At 39.7% G+C, this 23,165-nt stretch overlaps 2 protein-coding genes across 5 annotated transcripts in view; both read right to left on the bottom strand.

Moving 5' to 3' along the window:
• The window catches only part of LOC130294334 (synaptotagmin-1-like), a 302,141-nt gene that overhangs the window by 87,390 nt on the left and 191,586 nt on the right, over positions 1-23,165 (bottom strand). For all 4 annotated transcript variants that reach the window (XM_056543965.1, XM_056543964.1, XM_056543966.1 and 1 more), the window contains exon 2: positions 9,605-9,771. In XM_056543965.1, the coding sequence (XP_056399940.1) occupies positions 9,605-9,764 (160 nt within the window). In that variant the 5' untranslated portion in view covers positions 9,765-9,771. The remainder of the gene's footprint in view (positions 1-9,604; positions 9,772-23,165) is intronic.
• DNAAF3 (dynein axonemal assembly factor 3) overlaps positions 1-23,165 on the bottom strand; it is a 359,599-nt gene that overhangs the window by 211,223 nt on the left and 125,211 nt on the right. The window lies entirely within an intron of this gene.

Below are 23,165 nucleotides of genomic sequence, written 5' to 3'. Positions count from 1 at the left end.
TTCCTATTGAAAAAACTAAAGTTGGATTCAAAATGTCCGACTTCAAAATGGCCGCCATGGTCACCACCCATCTTGAAAAGTTCCCCCCCCCCCCCTCACATATACTAATGTGCCACAAACAGGAAGTTAATATCACCAACCATTCCCATTTTATTAAGGTGTATCCATATAAATGGCCCACCCTGTATTATACAAATGATGTTGTAAGCAACAGAAAGAAACTGCAGAATTTTGATAATTTTAGGATATTTAAAACATTTCTAGTTTGTAATAATAAAACATTGAACTTGTTCTACCTATTTCTACACCTGCTTTCTGGACGCTTTAATATCTGATATTGTGTCACAGTTTTTCAACAGGTCTACAGGAAATCGGGTCATAGTGAACATTTCCATTTATTTTCTTACTACTGAAGTATATTTATTAACCCTATTCATTAAAAAGACAGTTCTGGCCTTATGGATCATAGAAATGTTTTGTTTATGTACTCTATTAGCTATTACTTTAAAATTCTACATAGCTTTTAAGAAACATCTTATTTGTGAGTTACATTTTTTTTAAACAGATTATTTTGGGGTTTCCTGTGTGCCCAGTTAGTGCACATTTGTAGTTTGGGCTGTCTTACATGTATGTGCTGCAAAGTTGGCTGGCGCAGATGCCATTCTGCTCCAAGCTCAGCAGAGGATAGAGGAGCAGTTTTGGGTTAGGTTTCACAGGCTTACCGATTGTCATCTCATGTGTTGTGGGACATATATAAAAGTCATACAGATTTCTTCAAAAGCCTCTCTATTCCAAACCGAACATAGCTAGCTGTGCCATGCGGACTTTAAGAAATGAGATAAGGATTTCACTCAAAATCTCACAACACATGGCCTCATTCATTCTTTCCTTTACACCGATCAGTCGTCCTGGTCCCTTAGCAGAACAACAACCCCAAAGCATGATGCTTCCACCCCCATGCTTCACAGTAGGTCTGGTGTGCATTGGATGCATTATTTCTCCTCCAAACACGACAAGTTGAGTTTTTACCAAAAAGTTCTACTTTGGTTTCATCTGACCATATGACATTCTCCCAATACTCTTTGTTTCTAGTGTCCTTCGACAGCTCTTTGGTCTAGGCTATAGTGGAGTTTGGAGTGTGACTGTTTGAGGTTGTGGACAGGTGTCTTTTATACTGATAACAAGTTCAAACAGGTGTCATTAATACAGGTTATGAGTTGAGGACAGAGGAGACTCTTAAAGAAGAAGTTACAGGTCTGTGAGAGACAGAAATCTTGCTTGTTTGTAGGTGACCAAAAACTTCGGTTTCACCATAATTTGCAAATTAATTCTTTAACAATCAGAAAATGTGAATTCATGGATTTTTTTTCTCATTATGTATCTCATAGTTGAGGTATACCTATGATGAAAATTACAGGCCTCTCTCTTTTTAAGTGGGAGAACATGCACAATTGGTAACTGACTAAATACTTTTTTTGCCCCACTATATGTAAAATGCACAGGCATCTGTTAGAACAGTACCTTAGATTTAATACAGTCATGGCTGTAAATGTTGGCACCCCTGAAATTTCACAGAAAAGGATTGCAGTAACACATGTTTTGCTATACACATGTTTATTCCCTTTGTGTGTATGGGAACTAAACCAAAAAAGAGAGGAAAAAAACTAATTGGACATACTGTCACACCAAACTCCAAAAATGGTCTGGACAAAATTATTGGCACCCTTTCAAAATTGTGGAAAAATAAGATTGTTTCAAGCATGTGATGCTCCTTTAAACTCACCTGGGGTAAGTAACAGTTGTGGGCAATATAAAAATCACACCTGAAAGCAGATAAAAATGAGAGAAGTTCACTTAGTCTTTGCATTGTGTATCTGTGTGTGCCACACTAAGCATGGACAACAGAAAGAGGAGAAGAGAACTGTCTGAGGACTTGAGAACCAAAATTGTGGAAAAATATCAACAATCTCAATGTTACAAGTCCATCTCCAGAGATCTAGATTTACCTTTGTCCACAGTGCACAACATTATAAAGAAGTTTGCAACCCCTGGCACTGTTGCCAATCTCCCTGGGCGTGGATGGAAGAGAAAAAATTATGAAAGGTGTCAATGCAGGAAAGTCCAGATGGTGGATAAGCAGCCCCAAACAAGTTCCAAAGATATTCAAGCTGTCCTGCAGGCTCAGGGAGCATCAGTGTCAGCGAGAACTATCCGTCGACATTTAAATGAAATGAAACACTATGGCAGGAGACCCAGGAGGACCCCACTGCTGACGCAGAGACATAAAAAAGCAAGACTACATTTTGCCAAAATGAATTTGAGTAAGCCAAAATACTTCTGGGAAAACATCTTGTGGACAGGTGAGAACAAGATTGAGCTTCATGTTTTGGAGTTGTTATGCTGCCTCTGGCACTGGGGGCCTTGAATGTGTACAAGGCATCATTAAATCTGAGGATTACCAATGGATTTTTGGTCGCACTGTACAGCCCAATGTCAGAAAGCTGGGTTTGCGTCCGAGATCTTGGGTCTTCCAGCAGGACAATGACCCCAAACATATGTCAAAAAGCACCAAGAAATGGATGGCAATAAAGCGCTGGAGAGTTCTGAAGTGGCAGCAATGAGTCCAGATCTAAATCCCATTGAACACCTGTGGAGAGATCTTAAAATTGCTGTTGGGAAAAAGCGCCTTCCAATAAGAGAGACCTGGAGCAGTTTGCAAAGGAAGAGTGGTCCAACATTCCGGCTGAGAGGTGTAAGAAGCTTATTGATGGTTCTAGGAAGCGACTGATTTCAGTAATTTTTTCCAAAGGTTGTACAACCAAATATTAAGTTAAGGGTGACAATAATTTTGTCCAGGCCATTTTTGGAGTTTGGTGTGACATTATGTCATATTTGCTTTTTTTCTTCCCTTTTTTGGTTTAGTTCCAATACACACAAAGGGAATAAACATGTGAATAGCAAAACATGTGTTACTGCAATCCTTTTCTGTGATAAATACTTAATGTTCTTGAACAATTTCAGGGGTGGCAACATTTACGGCCATGACCATTTGAAAGTTGTCCATCCTTATTATAGTTGAGCGAGCTTTCCGAAAGTTTGGCTTGCTGAATGTGAATTGGCGGTGCTGTGCAGTGCAACTTAAAGGGGCTATCCAGGGGAAAACTTTTTTTTCATATATCAACTGGCTACAGAAAGTTAAACAGATTTGTAAATTACTTCTATTAAAAAATCTTAATCCTTTCAGTACTTATGAGCTTCTGAAGTTTAGGTTGTTCTTTTCTGTCTAAGTAATCTTTGATGACACGTGTCTTGGGAACCGCCCAGTTTAGAAGAGGTTTGCTATGGGAATTTGCTTCTAAACTGGGCAGTTCCTGAGACACGTGTCATCAGAGATTACTTAGACAGAAAAGAACAACCCTAACTTCAGAAGCTCATAAGTACTGAAAGTACTGTAATTTACAAATCTGTTTAACTTTCTGGAGCCAGTTGATATATATAAAAAAGTTTTTCCTGGAATACCCCTTTAACTCTTGTCACAGTAACCCAGCAAATCAGCTGGTTTACTGTAACATCTTGCTGGACTGAGTGCTGAGCAGAGCTATTCATCTCCTTGAGGGAAAGGGGGGCAAATACATTCTACAACCATCTATATGTTTGTATAATGCAGAAAGTGAAAAGAGTGATACCATCTTGTCGCTGGTATGGGCCTCTACTTGTGTAGCCCTGCCTCTAGCGATGATATTACAAGGGGACGAGCTACACAAGAAGAGGCCTAGACCAGTAACAAGATGGTAAGTAGCACTCTCTCCACTTCCTTGCCCCCCCCCCCCCCCCCCCCAAAAAAAAAAAAAAAAAAAAAAAGTTTAGATCAAATCTGGGCATGGTTCACTCAACTCTAACCTCTATTAAAGGGAATGTGTCATCAGAAAATCACCTGTTGTTTAAATTAGGTGTATATGTTAACTATATTTTTAAATAATTTTTGGTAATTCTTTTTCGCATTTAACATTTTTCTATCTATGTTTTATAATAATCCGGAGATCTTGCCATTTCCATTCTGGCCACTAGGCATAAACGAAACAACTTCCTTTGTGTATATATGATTTCCCAGTAATGCCTTTCTTCGCCGAACAGATAAGGAGTACAGTAACAGAGGTGACACCAGTAAGATAGATACACACAATAGCTTTTGAACAGAGAACAGAATTCCCTCTCGATGTAGAATTACCTCTGAATGGAACATGTCCTGTCCATTGTTGTCTATGTCCATGGGTCCTGCCCCAAAGCATATCTCTAAAGATGGCAGCCCACATAATAATGTACAAACAATTACATTTTAAAAAATTACAGTCACAAGATTTAGATTTGAAAAAAGGACATGTTTCAGTATTTGGAAAAAATAAAAATCTAGGTAACACATCCCCTTTAAGACTTATGGCCGCCGCGTGTCTGATTCTTAGAGCTGGATTCATACAAGCTGATCTAAAACCTTTAGGTTAAGTAGGTTGATTCTCTTGTCAGTGATCTTGATCGTTTGCCTGAATAGTGACACTTTACTCCATTGTAACAATCTTGTAATAATATGAATTTTTATTTTTCTTACTTCACTCCACTATCTATAATTAAACTATAACAATCCTCCTTTAAACTGTTATTTCTTCATAATATTCCTGGAAAAATATAATTGCCTGTTTCTCCCAGCCCGGCTCCTGTAGTTAATATAATTGCATCAATGCAGGGATTATTGTGAAATTAGGGCCATTTTGCTGGTGCTTATGTTATTTTGTATGATAATTTCCTTCCAGCTTTATGCAGAATTATCTGAGCCGTAGTTTGTTTTTCTTCTGAACGTATCTGGATCCATCAATCTCAGTCTAGCATGATGAGAACTCATTTAGCACTGATACAGCAATAGTGTACAGGCAGATATGGCATGTAAAGGTAGAACATTACTAAATCTGTGGTTATATGTCCATGCCTTGCCACCATTTGTTTGAAAAAATCAGTAGGCAATATTTTGATGCCAAAAACACTGCAAATACATCAACAGCGATATTGATATTGTGGTGGCATAGTACAGCATTTCCAGCTGCTACTCCAGATTAATCGGGTAGCTGAGCTAATAAAAGGTTTGCTGGATGCAACATATGTGTCTTAAAAGAGATATGTCATTCATAAAAATGTATCCTATATCCACAGGAGACCCCTTGCGATCTCCTGCACGGGCCCCCTGCTCTCCCGCATGAAGCGGCGTACAACACCCCCCCTCAATACATCTCTATGGAAGAGCCATTCAGCTATCTCTGGCTCTCCCATAGAGGTATATGTTTATTCCTCCTCTACTTGCACACTTGACTTTTTATGGTGAGCCTAGGTATAGCTGATGCCAGGCATGCCTTCTACAGATAGGCCACATAATCAATAGTACTGTCTTTAGGTAAGTTCAAGCCTTTGTCTATATGAAAGCCCTGCTGCAAGGATTGTTTAGTTCTATTCTCTGTCAAGGGGTTTCACAGGGTTAAAGGGGTACTCTGCTGCTCCAACGTTCAGAACATTTTGTTCCGAACACTTGGAGCAGGCAGCGGGGGTTGTTATGTCGCGGCCACGCCCCCGTGATGTCACGCTTCACCCCCTCAATGCAAGTCTATGGGAAGGGGGGTGACAGCCACCATGCCTACTCCAATAGAATGGGTGTGGCTTGACATCACGACCCCTGCCTCACGCACCTAGCGTTCTAAATGAACACCAGGTGCTGCACAGAGATTGCGGGTGTCCCAGCGACGGGACCCCTGTGATCAGACATCCTATCCAAAGGATAGGGGATAAGATGTCTAGGGGCAGAGTACCCATTTAAAATGTACAACATATTGTCTTCACAATGGGTCTTATTTTGCCTTTGGCAGGACCTGTGCTTATTTTTAAGTCAGGGGAACTTCACCTGGATATGCTTCTCCGAGTGCTGTGTCACAGTTTGCATTAGAAGTCAGTGGAGTTCTACAGTCTCTTTCGCCAAGGGACAATGAATATACTCATCCTTCAACTTACTCCTCAAAGGGAAACTTACAGCAGGGTCACAAGCGCTAACCTGAATATACAAGTAGATAGTACGGGTAATGCTGTACGGCATACAGAATATTGTTGTGATTAAAACCCCTGGAAGGCACTATGGCTGAAGTGGTGGCATTTGTATCTTTCTTGAGGACACATGTAACTACTTCTGGGTCATTGGAGCCAATATGGGAACATCTATGACTGTTATGGGGCAAAAAATTCACTAGAACCCCAAGGGGACATATGTGGCTGTCATGGGGCAATCAATTCTGTTACAGAGGAAATGTGCTCAAAGCTTGAAAAAGCTGTAGACTACTGTTCCCCTACATGTGGCTATCCAGTTATTGCAAAAGTACAAGTAGTAGTTGTTGTTTAATAGGTTTTCAACAGCTGGAATGCCACAAGTTGGGGATCATTACTCTAGACAGAGATGAAATATAATGTGGCTGAATAAAGAGATATTATTACTTATGTGGATTTTGTATAAATCTATCTGAAGTTTCTCTCTCAATTTTGCTTTCTCTAGCTACCATGTCTTCCTGCTTGTTTATCTATTGAATCATGAAATTACATGTTCAAATTATATAAAATGTAGATTTTTCAGGACACAACCAGTATCAACCCAGTTTCTACCTTATAAGCATTTATCCTTTAAAGGGGTTCTCCACCATAAGGTGATTTTAGCATGTACCTGGCAGACAGTAATGGACATGCTTAGGAAGGATCTGCGCTTGTCTTGGGGCTAAATGGCTATGTTGTGAGATTACATAATACTATGGCTAGCTTTTTGTGAACTGGTATTTCCTCTTTGAGTTTTCTTCTTTGACTACAAATCCCATAATTCCATTTTCCTCCCTTCCACACATCAGCCAGCCCACCCATTAAAACATAAATGAGCTGCATTCATTCAAAAGACCTGTGGTTTTCAATCAGGGTGCCTACAGCTATTGCCTTAGTTGCAGATTGATCTCTCTCCCACCAAGCGATCGCTCCACCTACTGAAGCAGACAGGCTCCCTGTCATCAGCTGACTAGTGAGTCAGTTCTCGGCTGTATTGCAACCTGGGAAAAATCTGAGACAACAGTCATTTTGTATGCTGTCAAAAATAAATATTGGGGTGAAAATCACAAAAGAATTGTGAGAAAACTGTCACACACAGACACTATAATATGAACTACACTAACATTACAGCCCCTGTAACATAGTCAAATAAAAAAAAATCCTGGAATACCCCTTTAATTACAATATAATCTGTATATTCCCTGCACCTACTATGTATTATTAAAAAGGAGAAGGAGATACGGGCAAATAAGGCTGCTTTCACACCACGTTTTTGCAGTACAGTTCCCGCATCAGGTTTTTGAGGAAAAACGGATTCCTCAAAACCTGACTAAACTGTATCAAAAGGTGTGTACAAATTTTAACCCGTATACAGTTAAAAACCGTATACGGTTTGAAAAATGACATCCGGTTGCATCGGTTTTTTAAGAAAAAAATGTATACGTTTTTAACTTTTCACTCAAGTTTTACTTGTTTGATTGAAATTCCAAGAAAAAAAAACTGTGCAAAGTCAAAAACTGTATGGTGAAAACCGGATGGAACCGTACGCACATACGGTTCTGTTCTTTCCCATTGACTTAAAAAAAAAACAAACGGTTTAATACAGTTTTTCAACCGGACCAAAAACCGTGGTAGACTACGGTTTTGGGTACAGGAAAAAAACCTGACAAAACCGTACAGGATGCAAAACAGACACAACCTGATCCATCTTTTGGCATACGGTTTTCAATGGAGAGTCAATGCATACGTTTTACAATACGGTTCCGTACGGTTTTCACATAGAAAATACGGGAACTGTATTGCAAAAACGTGGTGTGAATGCACCCTAAAACAGAATGGCATGGCAGAGAACATGTGTGTATCCCCAGCATCAATTGTTAATGAACAGAGATAATTCAAATCAGTTCTCAGTAGAAGCCATATTAACTGGGAGGTTATTGCTTAATTATTAAATACGTGGAGCTTGTCTGGCTTCTTACATCTGCAGAGCATCTTACTCACTGAGCCAAGCAGCTGATTCCACATATGAAGTTGTGATCTGTTTCCAAATTGGCACATGTTGGAGCTGTAGTCTTTCTAGCTGGAGAGTCACGTGTTGGCCTCAATTAAAAATCTGTAACAATATGCCATTTATAAATGGGTACCTTCATGTGGCAGAAGGCCTTAAAGGGGTACTCCACTGGAAGACATATTTTTTTTTTTTTTTTTTTTTATCAACTTGTGCCAGAAAGTTAAACATATTTGTAAATTACTTCTATTTAAAAATCTTAATCCTTCCAGTACTTATCAGCTGCTATATGCTTCACATGCAGTTCTTTTCTTTTTGAATTTCCTTTCTGTCTGACCACGGGGATTTCTGCTGACACCTCTGTTCATTTTAGGAACTGTCCAGACCAGGATAGATTTGTGTGGGGATTTGCTCCTACTCTGGACAGTTCCTAAAATGGGATCTTTTGGCTTCAGAGGAACCCAGTTCTCGGTGCTGAATGACCAAACAGGTATGTAGATTCAAGGTAAGTTTATTGACCAGAATGCAACGCGTTTCGCTGCGCATGCGCAGCGAAACGCGTTGCATTCTGGTCAATAAACTTACCTTGAATCTACACACCTGTTTGGTAGTTCAGCGCCAAGAAACGGGTTCCTCTGAAGCCAAAAGATCCTATTGCTATACCCATCCCGGAGGGCAGCAGACGATCTACCGTACACGCCTCTTTGCATTGTTGTGTAGATACCTACACAACCACCCAGGGTGAGCAATACATTTATATATTAATCTCACCCCGTGGGTACAAACAATACTATTCTATGGAGCGCTTTTCCCTTTCCTTCTAGTTCCTTAAATTGAGAGAGGTGTCAGCAGAGAGCACTGTTGTCAGACGGAAAGGAAATTCAAAAAGAAAAGAACTTCCTGTGGAGCATACAGCAGCTGATAAGTATCGGAAGGATTAAGATTTTTAAATAGAAGTCATTTACAAATCTGTTAAACTTTCTGGCTTCCGTTGATTTAAAAATAAAATAAAATAAATGTTTTCCAGTGGAGTACCCCTTTAAGGGCCCAGATTTGACTGCTTCCTCTGCACCGCCTATAGCTATACTTCTAGAATGAAGTGAAACCCATTTTTTTATTACACATATGTCAATAGGATGTGCACTAAACATGATAGATATAATACAAGCTGCTGTTTCCACATAAAACGGGCTATCAAGTCATTGTAGAGCTTTACTTATCCCCATGGCCTTCCTCTCCTACGTACCCTTTCAATAACCTTTTGGCACAGTTGCCAGTGTAGACTTTGTGATTAATGTCCCCTTACAATCATTATTTCCTTTGAAGTTCTATAGCCGTAACAATTCAATGTGACAATCTTTCCTCCAGGACAAATGGAGATGCATTGATTCGTACAGCTCACGGAGGACCACGACGGCTGAACATTTATTTTTTTTTGCTGTTACTTTTCTTAGCAGATACATTGAACCCAATACACTGTCTTACTTGGTAGTTTGCTCAGTTCATTCATAAATTTGTCCTTCATATCGGAGAAGACATTGTGCTTGGTGGCTATATCCGTGCCATTTTGGTGGGGCTCCGGCAAGGCCGTTGTGTGCGTTGTCTGCTCGGATGCATACTCTGCAGATCTACGCTCCTGGCTCATTGTTGAGCTGTGGAAAGAAAAGAATTGAATTGTAGAATATAAAATGGCTTTTCACATCGAAAGAGACAAGCTCTTACTGGGAAACACATTAGATGACAGTAGATGTAGTGAGAAAGGTCATGTTCTCTGCTCAATATAATGTGTTTTCTTCAGTACAAACATTTTATAAAAAGATGAATATGACAATAATGTAGACGCATTTATATGATGGTCTTTAGACAGTACATGGATAGGCAGTTGCTTATCCCATCTGCAACATGTCAAATTGATTTTCGCTTCCCACTTTACCTTTCTCACAATAAGTTCAATGGAGACAGATCAGGTACATTGTTCAATCCGTTCACAACATAGAAGCAATGCTAGTGTGTATGAGCGTTTGGACTTGACATTTTTGGGATTTCAAAGTACCCGTTATTACACTTTGCAGAATGCATATGTTTTACCGTTCCATAAATGAACTTAAAGACCTTTAAAGGGGGTATGCCCAGGCCCGACATCCCCCACCCTCTTGTGATGGACCCAGCATAGTTCACAGGCCTATGATGTTTACATCACTCCTATTAATGTCAATGGGAATTCTGCAAATTACACAAGAGTGCCGAGCTATTTTTGGCTGCCTGTTTACCTCAGACTCCTGCAAAGAGGTGAGATGGGAAACCAGCTTTAAAGGGGTACTCCCGTGAAAAAAGTTTTTATTTTTTTATTTTTTTTTTTTATCAACTGGTGCCAGAAAGTTAAACAGATTTGTAAATTACTTCTATTAAAAAAATCTTAATCCTTCCAGTACTTTTTAGGGGCTGTATACTACAGAAGAAATGCTTTTCTTTTTGGTTTTCTCTGATGTCACGACCACAGCTGTCCATTTTGGAACTGTCCAGAGCAGGAGAAAATCCCCATAGCAAACATATGCTGCTCTGGACAGCTCCTACAATGGCCAGCAGAGGTCAGCAGGGAGCACTGTGGTCGTGACATCATGACATCAGAGTAATCCAAAAAGAAAAGCATTTCCTCTGTTGTATACAGCCCATAAAATGTATTGGAAGGATTAAGATTTTTTAATAGAGGTAATTTACAAATCTGTTTAACTTTCTGGCACCAGTTGATTTAAAAGAAAAAGTTTTCCACGGGAGTACCCCTTTAATGTATCTTTAAAGGGGTACTCCGGTGAAAACCTTTTTTCTTTTAAATCAACTGGTGGCAGAAAGTTAAACATATTTGTAAATTACTTCTATTAAAAAATCTTAATCCTTCCTATACTTATTATCTTCTGAATACTACAGAGGAAATCCTTTTCTTTTTGGAATGCTCTCTAATGACATCACGAGCACAGTTCTCTCTGCTGACGTTATTATAATAATAATAACGCTTTATTTATTGTTGTCCTTTGAACTCAAGTCCCCAGCACTGCAAGGCAGCAGTGCTAATCACTGAGCCACCATGCTGCCCTTAGCATACATCTGCTGTGCATGGTTGCTAAAATAGACAGAGATGTCAGCAGAGAGCACTGTGCTTGTGATGTCATCAGTGTTCCAAAAAGAAAGGAATTTCCTCTGTAGCATTCAGCAGCTAATAAGTACTGGAAGGATTAAGATTTTTTAATAGAAGTAATTTACATAATTTACAAATATGTTTAACTTTCTGGCACCAGTTGATTTAAAAGAAAAAAGGTTTTCACCGGAGTTCCCCTTTAAATGCACCCAATAAACAGCTCCCCAAAGTAGAAATTTAACTTGTAAGGTAATGTGTCAGCATTCATTTACTCACTAAGCCTTTACAGCTATTGGCTGATATGTCATATTTATACCCCCTGGATTTGGATTTGAAACCTGATGACTTAAAAGAGTCTGGAAATATGTCAGATGAGCTCTGTGTATTCTGCCAAAGGGGATGATATATAAAAAGGAAAAGCTGCATAAGTTCATTGGCATGTGTAAAACACTTTAGTTCTGTATTTCAGGGCATCTGAACATCATAGATAGAGATCTACCGCTCACAATTCCCCTCTATTATTCGAAGTGAAAAGTCAGTAACAATGGCACTTACTTACTATTGTAAACCTGACGTGTTGTCGAGTGGTGCACCAGAAATTCTGTCTGTGCCAGAATTTGCGCCAGAATTCTGTCTCATTGCGACAGAATTTTGTCTGTGCCAGAAATGAAAAACCCGACCAACTCTTCATTTTACTGAGAAAACCTGAAAAAGGGGCGTGTTGCCGAAATTTTCATAAAAACCCTACATATTTACTTAAGTTTCCACAGAAAATGTGGTGGATCTGAGCTGCAGAACACCCTACAGATCAGAGCATGTGTAAAAAAAGCAAAATGTTGGGAAAAGTGCAAAATGTAGGGAAAGCTTCTTAAATACGGTGGTAGAAAATTAAAACCCACAAAGAAACCTACACTCCATTTTTGCCCTAAAAGACCTAGCCAATATATGTTATTCCATTCTCATTCATTCATACCCGTTATTTATATACTGAGGGCCTTCAGCTGCTAGGTTGGCTTTATGACATCTTTAAATCTCCTTAAAAAATTGCGTAACTTTGTCTATACATTACATAATCATCTACTCATCCAAAGTTATAGTCTGTATTTTATTCTAGAGCTGAATTTACAGTTCTGCAGGCTTTAGAACTCCAATCCTCTAATACTCCTTGCCAATTTGTAAGAAGGTGGTCGTGGTTCCCCCATAAAATAAACAGCTGCATACCTAATTGGTTAAAACAGAAGAGTTTCTTACTTCTTCATCTTCACATTGGCACAAAATTCTTAAATGAGTACTGTCATATAAAAAACACAAACTTGGTATATCTGTGGCTCCACACAATTCATTCTCTGAGCTCTACAGGCAGTTCTTTCTTCTCATGGCTTAATTTTGCTCTAATATGCATCGTCATCTGTGAGACCTTATATAGACAGGGATGTGTCTTTCTAAATCCTGTCTAATAAACTGAATTTACCACAGGTGACTCCAATGAGGGAGACTACTAATGTCCATGTAAAATTTGAGATTTTTTCTTTTTAATAAATTATGCAAAATTCTCTAAAATACTGTATTTACATTCTCATTATGAGTTTTTCTGTTGTAGAATGATAAGCGGGGACTTGTTTTTATAGGTTCACACACCCTATAAACGGCTGAAAATAAAGACCAAAAGCAAAAAAATCGCTGAAAGAGTTCTGTATAAACAAAACAATGCTGAAAATGAGGCACAAAATCCTGTGTGTGAACGTTAAAAAAAAAAAAAAAAAAAAAGAATAATAGAGCAGTAAAGCAGGTTATATTAACCCCGTAAGGACATTGGACATAAATATACATCCTGGTGCCCTGGCACCTAACTCACCAGGATGTACATTTACCTTTCAAACGGCATTCAGACTGTGAAGCAAACGCAGGAGCTGCGGTCACTTTTGTGGACTGTTAACTGTCACAGCTGTGCACTTTCACAGTCCTAAAGAATGGCAATCTTGCCGATCTCCGTCATTAACCCCTTATATTTGTGATCAATAGTAATCACAGTGTCTCCCTATCCGATTGGCACTCCCACAACATGTATGTGGGCTTCCGATCAGTTTGTTTGCCCACCGGAGGTCCTCTCACCTGCTCCATGTGGGTCATGACTTCGATCTGCTAATAGAGCCTGCTGAGCCAGACTCTATGGGGGACATGTATCAAAGATTTTACCCCTGTTCTGTGTGCATTTTTTTGCACAAAATTTAGCGCAAGCCCTTTTTTGCGCTTTTTTTTGCGCACGTTTTGATAGAGCATTTCCTCCAGATGTGGCCGAATCAGGGTACCTTGGAGTGACATCTATAGTACACATGGATTTATTATCTGCGTACTTTTCCTTTACACCAAAAATTTTGCCACAAGAGCTGTTTTTTTTTGCGCAAATATAAGCCATCTTGGACTTAATGTAGCAAGATGCTCTAAATCATCGATTCTATTTTCCAAAGAGTGGATTGAGAAGATTACTATATTTACCCGCAATTTATGAAGCTCACTGCGCTTGATTGATAAATTTAGCGCTTCTGCTCATAATTTAGAATTCAGGAAAAGGGGTAAACTGCTTCTACCATACACAAATAATGATACATGTCCCCCTATGAGTATATCGCCGATAATACTAACAGCATTATTAAGTGTTTGCATTCAAATGATTGAATGAGGACATAAAAAGTAAAACTAAACTTATAAAAAGTATTTCTTTAAAACACACATAAACCCCACATGAAATAACCGCTTTTCCCATTTTTCTAATAATAAATAAGAAAAGATTACATATTCGGTATTGCTGCTATTAAAAGATAATGTTGATAACCTCCTACAGGGAATGGTGTAAAAATTGCCGATTTCTTATCACATCACATCCCCAAAAAATTGAATAAAGGAATAAAAAGTGATCGAAAAGTCATATATGTGCAAAAGTGGTACCGCCAAAAACTACAGATCACTGCACAAAAATGAGCTCTCATAAGGCCATAGAACAGAAATAACACATCATTATTACAGAAAGTGCACTTTCAATTCACACACATAAATACATTTTTTTGGCATGTGCCGTTATACTAAACTGAAAGGTGTCATTACAAAGTACAATTGGTTGTGAAAAAAACAAGCCTTCATATGGGTGTATGGATGGCAAAATAATATTTTACAATTCACAGAGCAAAATTTCACAAAAGAAACAAGGTATCTTGAAATCAAATAGTTCACAGAGGGGTACTCAATTAAAGCATAAAAAGTACCTGTCACCAAATAAACTGTTCTAAACTAACTCATGGTTATATTCCCTAACTATTCCGAACACCCCTTAAAGCCCTTTAAAAAAAAATTCAGAGCTTTAAAAAGCTAGGTATCATACCTTTCTTCTTGCTCACATGCAATTTCCCAGCAGGAGAAAGTGGGCGTTTCCTAGTAGGCATGACATCACTGAAGCCTGCTGGGGGGCCACTTCTGCTCTCACATGGTTGCAGTGCTGTGATGAATAGAAGACCTCAGGCTCTCTCCCTGTTTCAGTCTGTTTTGCTATCAGTGAGGCTCTCCTGCAGCTGTCTGTCTGTCTGGCTTTCTGTGAGAATCTGTGGAGCTTTCACTTTCTGTGCAGCTGTCAATCGAGCTCAGTGCAGAGAAACACTTCCTGAGTTTGGACTCCTGCCAGGCTGAGAGGAGAGCAAACTCACTGTATTAATTGTGGCAGGGAACAGAATGGAGCCACCTAGTGGCTGTTTTTTCTATTACATTACATATTAAAAGCAAGTGAATGGGAAAGTGTCTGCTAATTGGTAACAGGTACTGTAATAAAGACACTTAAAATGCCAACACAATCCTCCTCATCTAACTAAAAGCAAAAAAGCCAGGAAAACAATGTAGGGCCCTTATGATCATGAACAGAACCTCTACCTAACACAAGTTAGATCAATTGATGATGAATGTTATGCATCCACAATATTAACCTGGGGATATGTATAGTGGGGTGGGGTATATATCGTAACTGGGCCTAGGGTGTGCAATGATAGCCCTGCAATGTCCTAGCGGGGAGATGGACTGAGACGACCCCTACTCCCACAGGGAATCGTCGGGGCATTCACCCTAAAAAGGGTGACCCCTGCCCTGATCTACCCCTTGGACTCACCCTAAAAAGTCCCTAGATTGCATGCACTGGTACAACCGTATACCCGACGCGTTTCAGCTATGTAGGTGGATTCTTCAGGGGTCAACCTGGTAGGCACAATGTAAACACAAGGGTGTAAAATATAACAGCACATGAGGTTCAAATAATAAAGTGCATCAAACAGTACACAAATGGATGTGTGAGTCAATCCATCTCCCCGCTAGGGCGTTCTATCATGCACACCCTAGGCCCAATTACGCTATATATACCCCACCCCACTATACATATTCCCAGGTTAATATTTTGGATGCATAACATACATCAATTGATCTAACTTGTGTTAGGTAGAGGTTCGACTCATGATCATAAGGGCCCTACATTGTTATCCTGGTTTTTTGCTTTGAGTTATATGAGTGGAATTGTGTTTGCATTTTAAGTGTCTTTATTAAAAGTTAAGTTTAGTTGAGTACCCCTCTGTGAACCAAAATAATATGTTGCTGCCTATTGTGCTGCATATTTTTAGCAGCTGATTTAGCTGCCTGCTGACTTCAGTGGTTAAGAAAATGAGATGCAAAATATGGCAAGTGTGACTCTACCCTAAAAGTTGAGGAGAAAAAAACAAAAATGCAAACAAGGAAAATGGCTGGGTGCTCAAGGCCAAAATGGTCTGTGTCCTGAAGGGGTTAATCCTTGTATCAGCTACCCTTTAAGGCCCGTACATGTTGAGAAGGAAGAAATTGTAGTTGGCGTTAGAAAACTCAATGCAGAGAAGTTAAAGAGAAATCTTTCAGCCGTGCGGCATCATCACAGTCATCTCCGTAGCAACCCGCCCTGTGATCTACTACAGGATCTCCCCAGTGGAACCCGTAGCTGCTATTTACAAATTAAAACATGGCTTCCAGACAGTCACCTCAGAGATGCCATGATAATGTCATTGTTACAGGAGCCAGCTGCGTCTCCATAGCGAGCAATGCATTATTACATGCAGGACTTATCTCTGCCATTTACATTTCTGGGAAAAACACAATGATTTACTAATATATATTTTTAGCCTTCGACATGTCCCTTCACCAGGCTTTACGGGGAGTCGCCAGTATTTTAGGTTAACCCCCTCTTCTAGTCACCCCGTCAATTATGCTTTTCACCTGTCCCCCCAAAACTGGTGCAGTGATAAAGTTCCGTGTCCAGCGGCCCCTCCTGTCTCCTCGCATTACATGGTGTTACCTCCACCTCCTTCTCTTTACATTTGGCAATAACAAATGGAAGAGAAAGGACTTGGAGCCTGACTCTCCATATCTCTTTGAGGAGCCTCTGGGGAATCTTTAAATCGTACATCCAGCTTAGGTCCGGATATCTTTTTATAATTCCTAGGAAACTTCTAAAACCCAGAACTTGATCCAAGACTATCGCAGGAATTTGCTAGAAGTTCCATGCGAGTCTATGCAAATCTGTCACCAGACGGCAGGCTACGAAGTTTCCCAGGGATTTAAAAAAGATTTTCTGCCACCGGACCATTGCTGGATGTATACTTTAGGTAAAGGTATCAAACATCGTGGCTGCCAACAGCCAACAGTGACACAGCTTTAAAAGGGGTTATCCAGGAAAAAACTTTATTTTATATATCAACTGGCTCCAGAAAGTTAAACAGATTTGTAAATTACATCTATTAAAAAAATCTTAATCCGTTCAGTACTTATCAGCTGCTGAAGTTGAGTTGTTCTTTTCTGTCTAAGTGCTCTCTGACGACACCTGTCTCGGGAACTGTCCAGAGTAGAAGCAAATCCGCATAGCAAACCTCTTCTACTCTGTGCTGTTCCCCAGACAAGCAGAGATGTCAGCAGAGAGCACTGTTGCCAAACAGAAAAGAACATCTCAACTTCAGCAGCTGATAATTATTGGAAGGATTAAGATTTTTTTAATAGAAGTCATTTGCAAATCTGTTTAACTTTTTGGAGCCAGTTGACATATAAAAAAATTTTTTCCTCGATAACCCCTTTAAGCCATGAATAATTACAGGGTTATTGTTGAGGGTATTTTCATACTATTAACCTCTTAAGGACCAAGGACGTATGAGTACGTCCTTGGTCCCACTCCCGTGATATAACGCGGGGTCCCATGGTGACCCCGCATCATATCACGGCGGGCCCGGCGTCATAGTGAAGCCGGGACCCGCCACTAATAGCGTGTGGCACTGATTGTGGTGCCGCACGCTATTAACCCTTTAGCCGCGCGCTAAAAGCTGAGCCACGTGGCTAAAAGTGAAAGTAAAAAGTGATGGTTAGCTCAGTGGGCTGTTCGGGATAGCCGCGGCAAAATCGCGGCATCCCGATCAGCTTACAGGACAGCCGGAGGGTCCCTACCTGCCTCCTCGCTGTCCGATCGCCGAATGACAGCTTAGTGCCTGAGATCCAGGAATGTAAAGTCAAGCGGCAGAATCATCAATCACTGGTTTCTTATGAATGTAATAGATCAGTGTGTGCAGTGTTATAGGTCCCTATGGGAGCTACAACACTGCAACAAAAAAAAGGGAAAAAAAAAGGGAATAAAGATCATTTAACCCCTTCCCTATTAATAGTTTGAATCACCCCCCTTTTCCCATAAAAAAAAAAAAACACAGTGTAAGTATAAATAAAATAAACATATATGGTATCGCCAAAGTCCAAAATAGTGCATTTTTGGTCACTTTTTATATCATGAAAAAATCATTGATAGGATGATCAATAAGTCCTATCAATGCAAAAATGGTACCGTTAAAAACTTCAGATCACGGTGCAAAAAATGAGCCCTCATACCGCCCCATACACGGAAAAATAAAAAAGTTATAGGGGTCAGAAGATGACAATTTTAAACATATAAAATTTCCTGCATGAAGTTATGATTTTTTTCCAGAAGTACGACAAGATCAAACGTATATAAGTAGGGTATCATTTTAATCGTATGGACCTACAGAATAAAGATAAGGTGTCATTTTTACCGAAAAATGTACTATGTAGAAACAAAAGCCCCCAAAAGTTACAAAACAGCGTTTTTCTTTCAATTTTGTCTCACAATGATTTTTTTTTCCGTTTCACCATAGATGGGCAAAATGACTGATGTCATTACAAAGTAGAATTGGTGGCGCAAAAAATAAGCCATCATATGGATTTTTAGGTGCAAAATTGAAAGAGTTATCATTTTTTAAAGGCAAGGAGCAAAAAACGAAAGTGGAAAACCCCCTGGTCCTTAAGGGGTGTAATCGGGGATACAAAATCTTATCCCGTATCCTAAGCTATATGAATCAGTCGGTGCATTGAGGGGTTTAAGCCAGGATAGCAGTACAGTTTGTTCAGCAATGTTTTAAGAAAGATTCAAATTTGCTTGCTGTTCCAGTTAATGATGTTTTAGAGACTGCATCATATCAGGCATCCATTCCTCATTGCACTCTCTAAAACCAGTAATGCCGTCTGTGTCCTGGAGGGGTATATTGTTTTGCCTCCATCCTTTGCCTCTGGAGAAAAAGGTGGCGCACGGCAGCACATGCATTTGGGTTCACCACACAGCGCTGCCCACAGTAATGCCAGCCAGTATATACCCTTCTAATAATTTGAACCCATCCTAAGGCACAGTACTAGTATAGTGACTGTTATACCTTGGATGTGTTCCCCAGTGTGTGGGAACGGTGCTTGAAGAATAGATTTTGGACTTACTTTGTCTTTTCAATGAAAAGATAATGAATAAAAGTACCATGCAAGCCAAACAAAAAAGTTCATACTTAAAATAAGTTTAGCGAACCTAGGAGCTTACTGCATACATTGCTACTGTTAGAGCTTGTCCGGGAAAATGTTTTTACTTTTATTTTTTGCTAGTGGGTCCAGACTGCCTAATAACACAAATAAGCTCATACATACTACCCTCGCTCCCTTAAAGCCTCCAATATTGGGGTACGGTCTCCACCGAACTTCCACTTCATGGCGCTGCCGACGTGACGTAGCAGTGCCGTTTAGCCAGTCAATGACAGAGGTGGGACATCACTGCAAACAACCTGCTTTCCTCTGCTGTTAAATATCTCTCTGCTTGCAAGAGATTTCACTTCATGGCTCCTGTGGTCAGTGGCCCTTGCGGAGGAAAGGGGGTTAGATGCAGAGTGGAATTCCATTCTGCAGCATAGGAGAATCAGCACAGAAGAGGACACGCTTACACGCTTTCTATGAAGATTTAAGCCGAAGCTCAGCGTGTACCCGGGGCTTGGGAACGCCCCTGTGCACCAAACTACTGCATTAGCATATGAAAAAAGAGGAAATCATCAGCTGTCCTTTAAGGCCGGGTTCACACAGCAGAATTTCTGCATTAAATTCTGTATGAAAATTCTGCATGAATTTATAGCCAATACACTTCAATGGAATTAAGCTATCCCATTCACACAGCAGAATTTCTGCTGCAGGAATTTCATTTGTCAATTGGCTTAAAGGGGTATTCTGGGCAAAAACATTTATTTATCCCCTATCCAAAAGATACGGGATAAAATGTATGATCGCGGGGGGCCCACTGCTGAGACCCCCCCCGCGATCTCCCTGCAGCACCCGCATTCTATGGGGCTCAAGTTTCGGAAACCTCCGGGTTTCCGGGACTGGGGACGTGATGTCACGCCACGCCCCCTCCATTCATGTCTATGGGAGGGGGCGTGACTAGAGACGCAGTCCCCGCATAGGATGCGGGTGCTGCAGGGAGATTGTGGGGGTCTCAGCAGCAGGCCCCCTGCGATCAGACATCTTATCCCCTATCCTTTGGATAGAGGATAAAATGTTTTTGCCTGGAATACCCCTTTAACATTCATGCAGAATTTTCATGCAGAATTCCGTGCAGAAATTCTGCCGTGCAAGAGATTAATCACATGGCACTCTGATGACTATAAAGATATTAACCCCTCAAGGATTCGTTTAGTTTGAGATTTCAGGACCAAGCATTCTTTTTTTCAGTGCTTCAATTTAAAAAAAACATATAAAGCCATCATATAACCATGTGCATGTAGCCTAATATAAAGCATTATCGCAAGGATCACAGTATGTAGCAAAAAAATCATGTTTCCCGAAATCATCAAAATTGTCTACTTTCTTTAAAGAAAAAAAAGCCAGCAATATTTATCAGCTACATTCTACCATTATTTCATCCAGCACCTGTAACCATCAGACTATATTCCCCTTCTCTGTTTGAGTCCAAATAATGTTGAGTTTGTGGTGCCGAAAACATTTCTCGCTACTGGTTTATGTCAGAAGCAACTTTCTTGATGTGACATATACTGCAGAATATATCTGCTAGAATTATGAGACAGGCAACTGTCCTTACACAACCTTGGAAAACAAGACAAAAACCACTTGACTCCCACCAAAAGAAAGTCATTATCTTACACATTTACGTCTGAAAATGCCTAGGATCTTATATATCGGAAAATTCACCTCATTTATCACATTTTTCTTTTTTTTCCATTATGAAATGTATGAATACATAGTAATATATACCACTTTTTCAATTTATATTATTTTCGTCACACTATAGCCAATGGCCCAAAACTGAACCAACACAGGGAGTATTCTGATTTATTAAAAAACTTTAAATTTAAAAATAAACTAATAAACTAAAAAGTGCATTCAAATTTGTACAAAATTGTGTAAAGTTGACTAATGTATCCTTGTTATCGGCAGCATTTCTCATGGAATGATTACGTTTTCAGGATGCCAGACATTTGTGGTTCACCTTCAGACCACTGGCCAATATACATCCATTAAAGAGTGCGTAGCCGGCATACCAGGAATGCTTGTGTACTTATTATTTATTATCAAGCCCTTCCTCAGGCAAACATCAGATCGATTGGTGGATGGCACAGGGACACGTGGGAACCCCCCCCCCCGGTCATCATGCAGGCTGATCAGCATCCCACCATCACATCACAAAGGTCCTGGTTGCCCCCCCCCCTTCTGACACATTTGTAACACTTTTAGATGCCTCAGAATTGTTGATACCAGGTATCAGCATTTTCAGTGATGACCAGCATTAGTTGTAAGTCCCTACTCTCGTGAGGGCGCTTCATACGCCTGGACCGCGACCAGAGCATGCACGTATGCCCTTTGTTATCAAGGAATTCATTTTTATAAAGCTTAATGGAAAATAAAAGAAACGATCTGTTCGGTAGCTATGGGCAACTGCTCCACTTTTCCTCTGCACAGGTCTTGATAAATCTCTCCCATTGACTTTCTTTCACACATCAACTTGGACCAATAGCATAGAATATACAATCGTAGAATGTAAGTCAGAAGTTGTGGTAAAAAAACAATAAAATACACATTGAAAATGTCAAATCCTTGATTCATAGTCATCATTAAGTACTCAAGAGAGAAGAAGCCACAAGCTGGAGGGCACCGGAGCCAATACTTGGAACCCAATATCAGCATGTGACTCATTTTAGCTCCAAAAGCTGTGGATACGTTTTTCTAATTAACAATAATGTGAATATATTAGTCTTGATTTAATGTATGATATTAATATAGTTGTACTGGTGGTAATGCATGTAAATGTATGGAACAATAAACCATACACGTATCAGCTGACAAGACCAGCTTATTAGAACGTTGGCAGAGCACCAGTAGCAGAATATTCTGCAGAGCTGCCTGACATGGGCAACTGTCATTGGAGCCTTATGGATTCGCGGAGCGTAACTTTCCTGGTTCACAATATATGAACAATAATCCTAATGCGCAGAACTTTATGACAGTGCTTGAATATAAAGAGATCTCATCATATCTTCTCCACTTATTCCATATTATACCCAGCATAGATCTGAACTGAAAAACTATTACATTGGTTTCATCCATATTTAATTAAAGTTTAATCACGGTATAATGAAACGCTCTGCAGTTTTGCAGTATACATTTACAATTCAATTTTAACCCCTTAGAGACTAAGCCAATGTAGTCCATAGTGGCCGTTTTTCTTCATTTTTTTAAATTGCTCCATTCTTAGGGTATGTAAAATAAAATAGGTCGATAATTTATTTATTGCCATATTTTACAGCCAATTTCAGAAAAAATGGGCCAGATTTTTTTAGGCTGAAAATACACATGTAATTTCCCAGTCTTAGGAATTCTTACTGTACTGAACGACCTGGACTAATATGCATGTACACATGTACATGTACATGTGTTTCTTTTTTGCAATTTTCTGTGATTTTTCCCATATGATTTTAGGATTTTCCTTGATAAAAAAAATGCCACAAAATAAAACGTAACATTCTTTTACACATACACTTTTGTGTATGTATGAAACCGGCAAAAAATGTCACACCTTGAGCATGCTGCATACTGGTATAGATTACTGCTCCTAGCGCATGGGCAGCCTTAGACCTGCTGGATTCACACCAATCAGTAAATCCAACGAAGAGAACACGATAGTGACCTTACATAAGACCGGTATACAGAGCCGCAGCACTTTTTGCTGTACTTCTACCACAATTTGTTTGTTTGTTCTGTAAACTTGAAAGTGTTTTCATTATACAATAATGAAAGGGAAATTTACATAGAATATCCTCATTTCTGCACACACTATAGTGGTTTAAAGTGTACCTGTCATCAACAAAAACTTTTTATATAATGTAGAGAATACAATTATATGTATATTTGTAATATACATTGATTAAAAATGTGTGTATATTTATGGGTGAAAAAGTGCTCTCTCTGCAGCTATTGCCTGTGAGAAGTCCAAATACAGGAAATGAGGACAAGACAAGCAGGCTCCAGTCTTGTCAATCATCCTCATGT

This window comes from Hyla sarda, chromosome 10 (genome assembly GCF_029499605.1).
Source record: "Hyla sarda isolate aHylSar1 chromosome 10, aHylSar1.hap1, whole genome shotgun sequence".
NCBI lineage: Eukaryota > Metazoa > Chordata > Amphibia > Anura > Hylidae > Hyla > Hyla sarda.
Note: the sequence above shows the minus strand (reverse complement) of the source record. Positions and strands in the feature narration are given on the sequence as shown.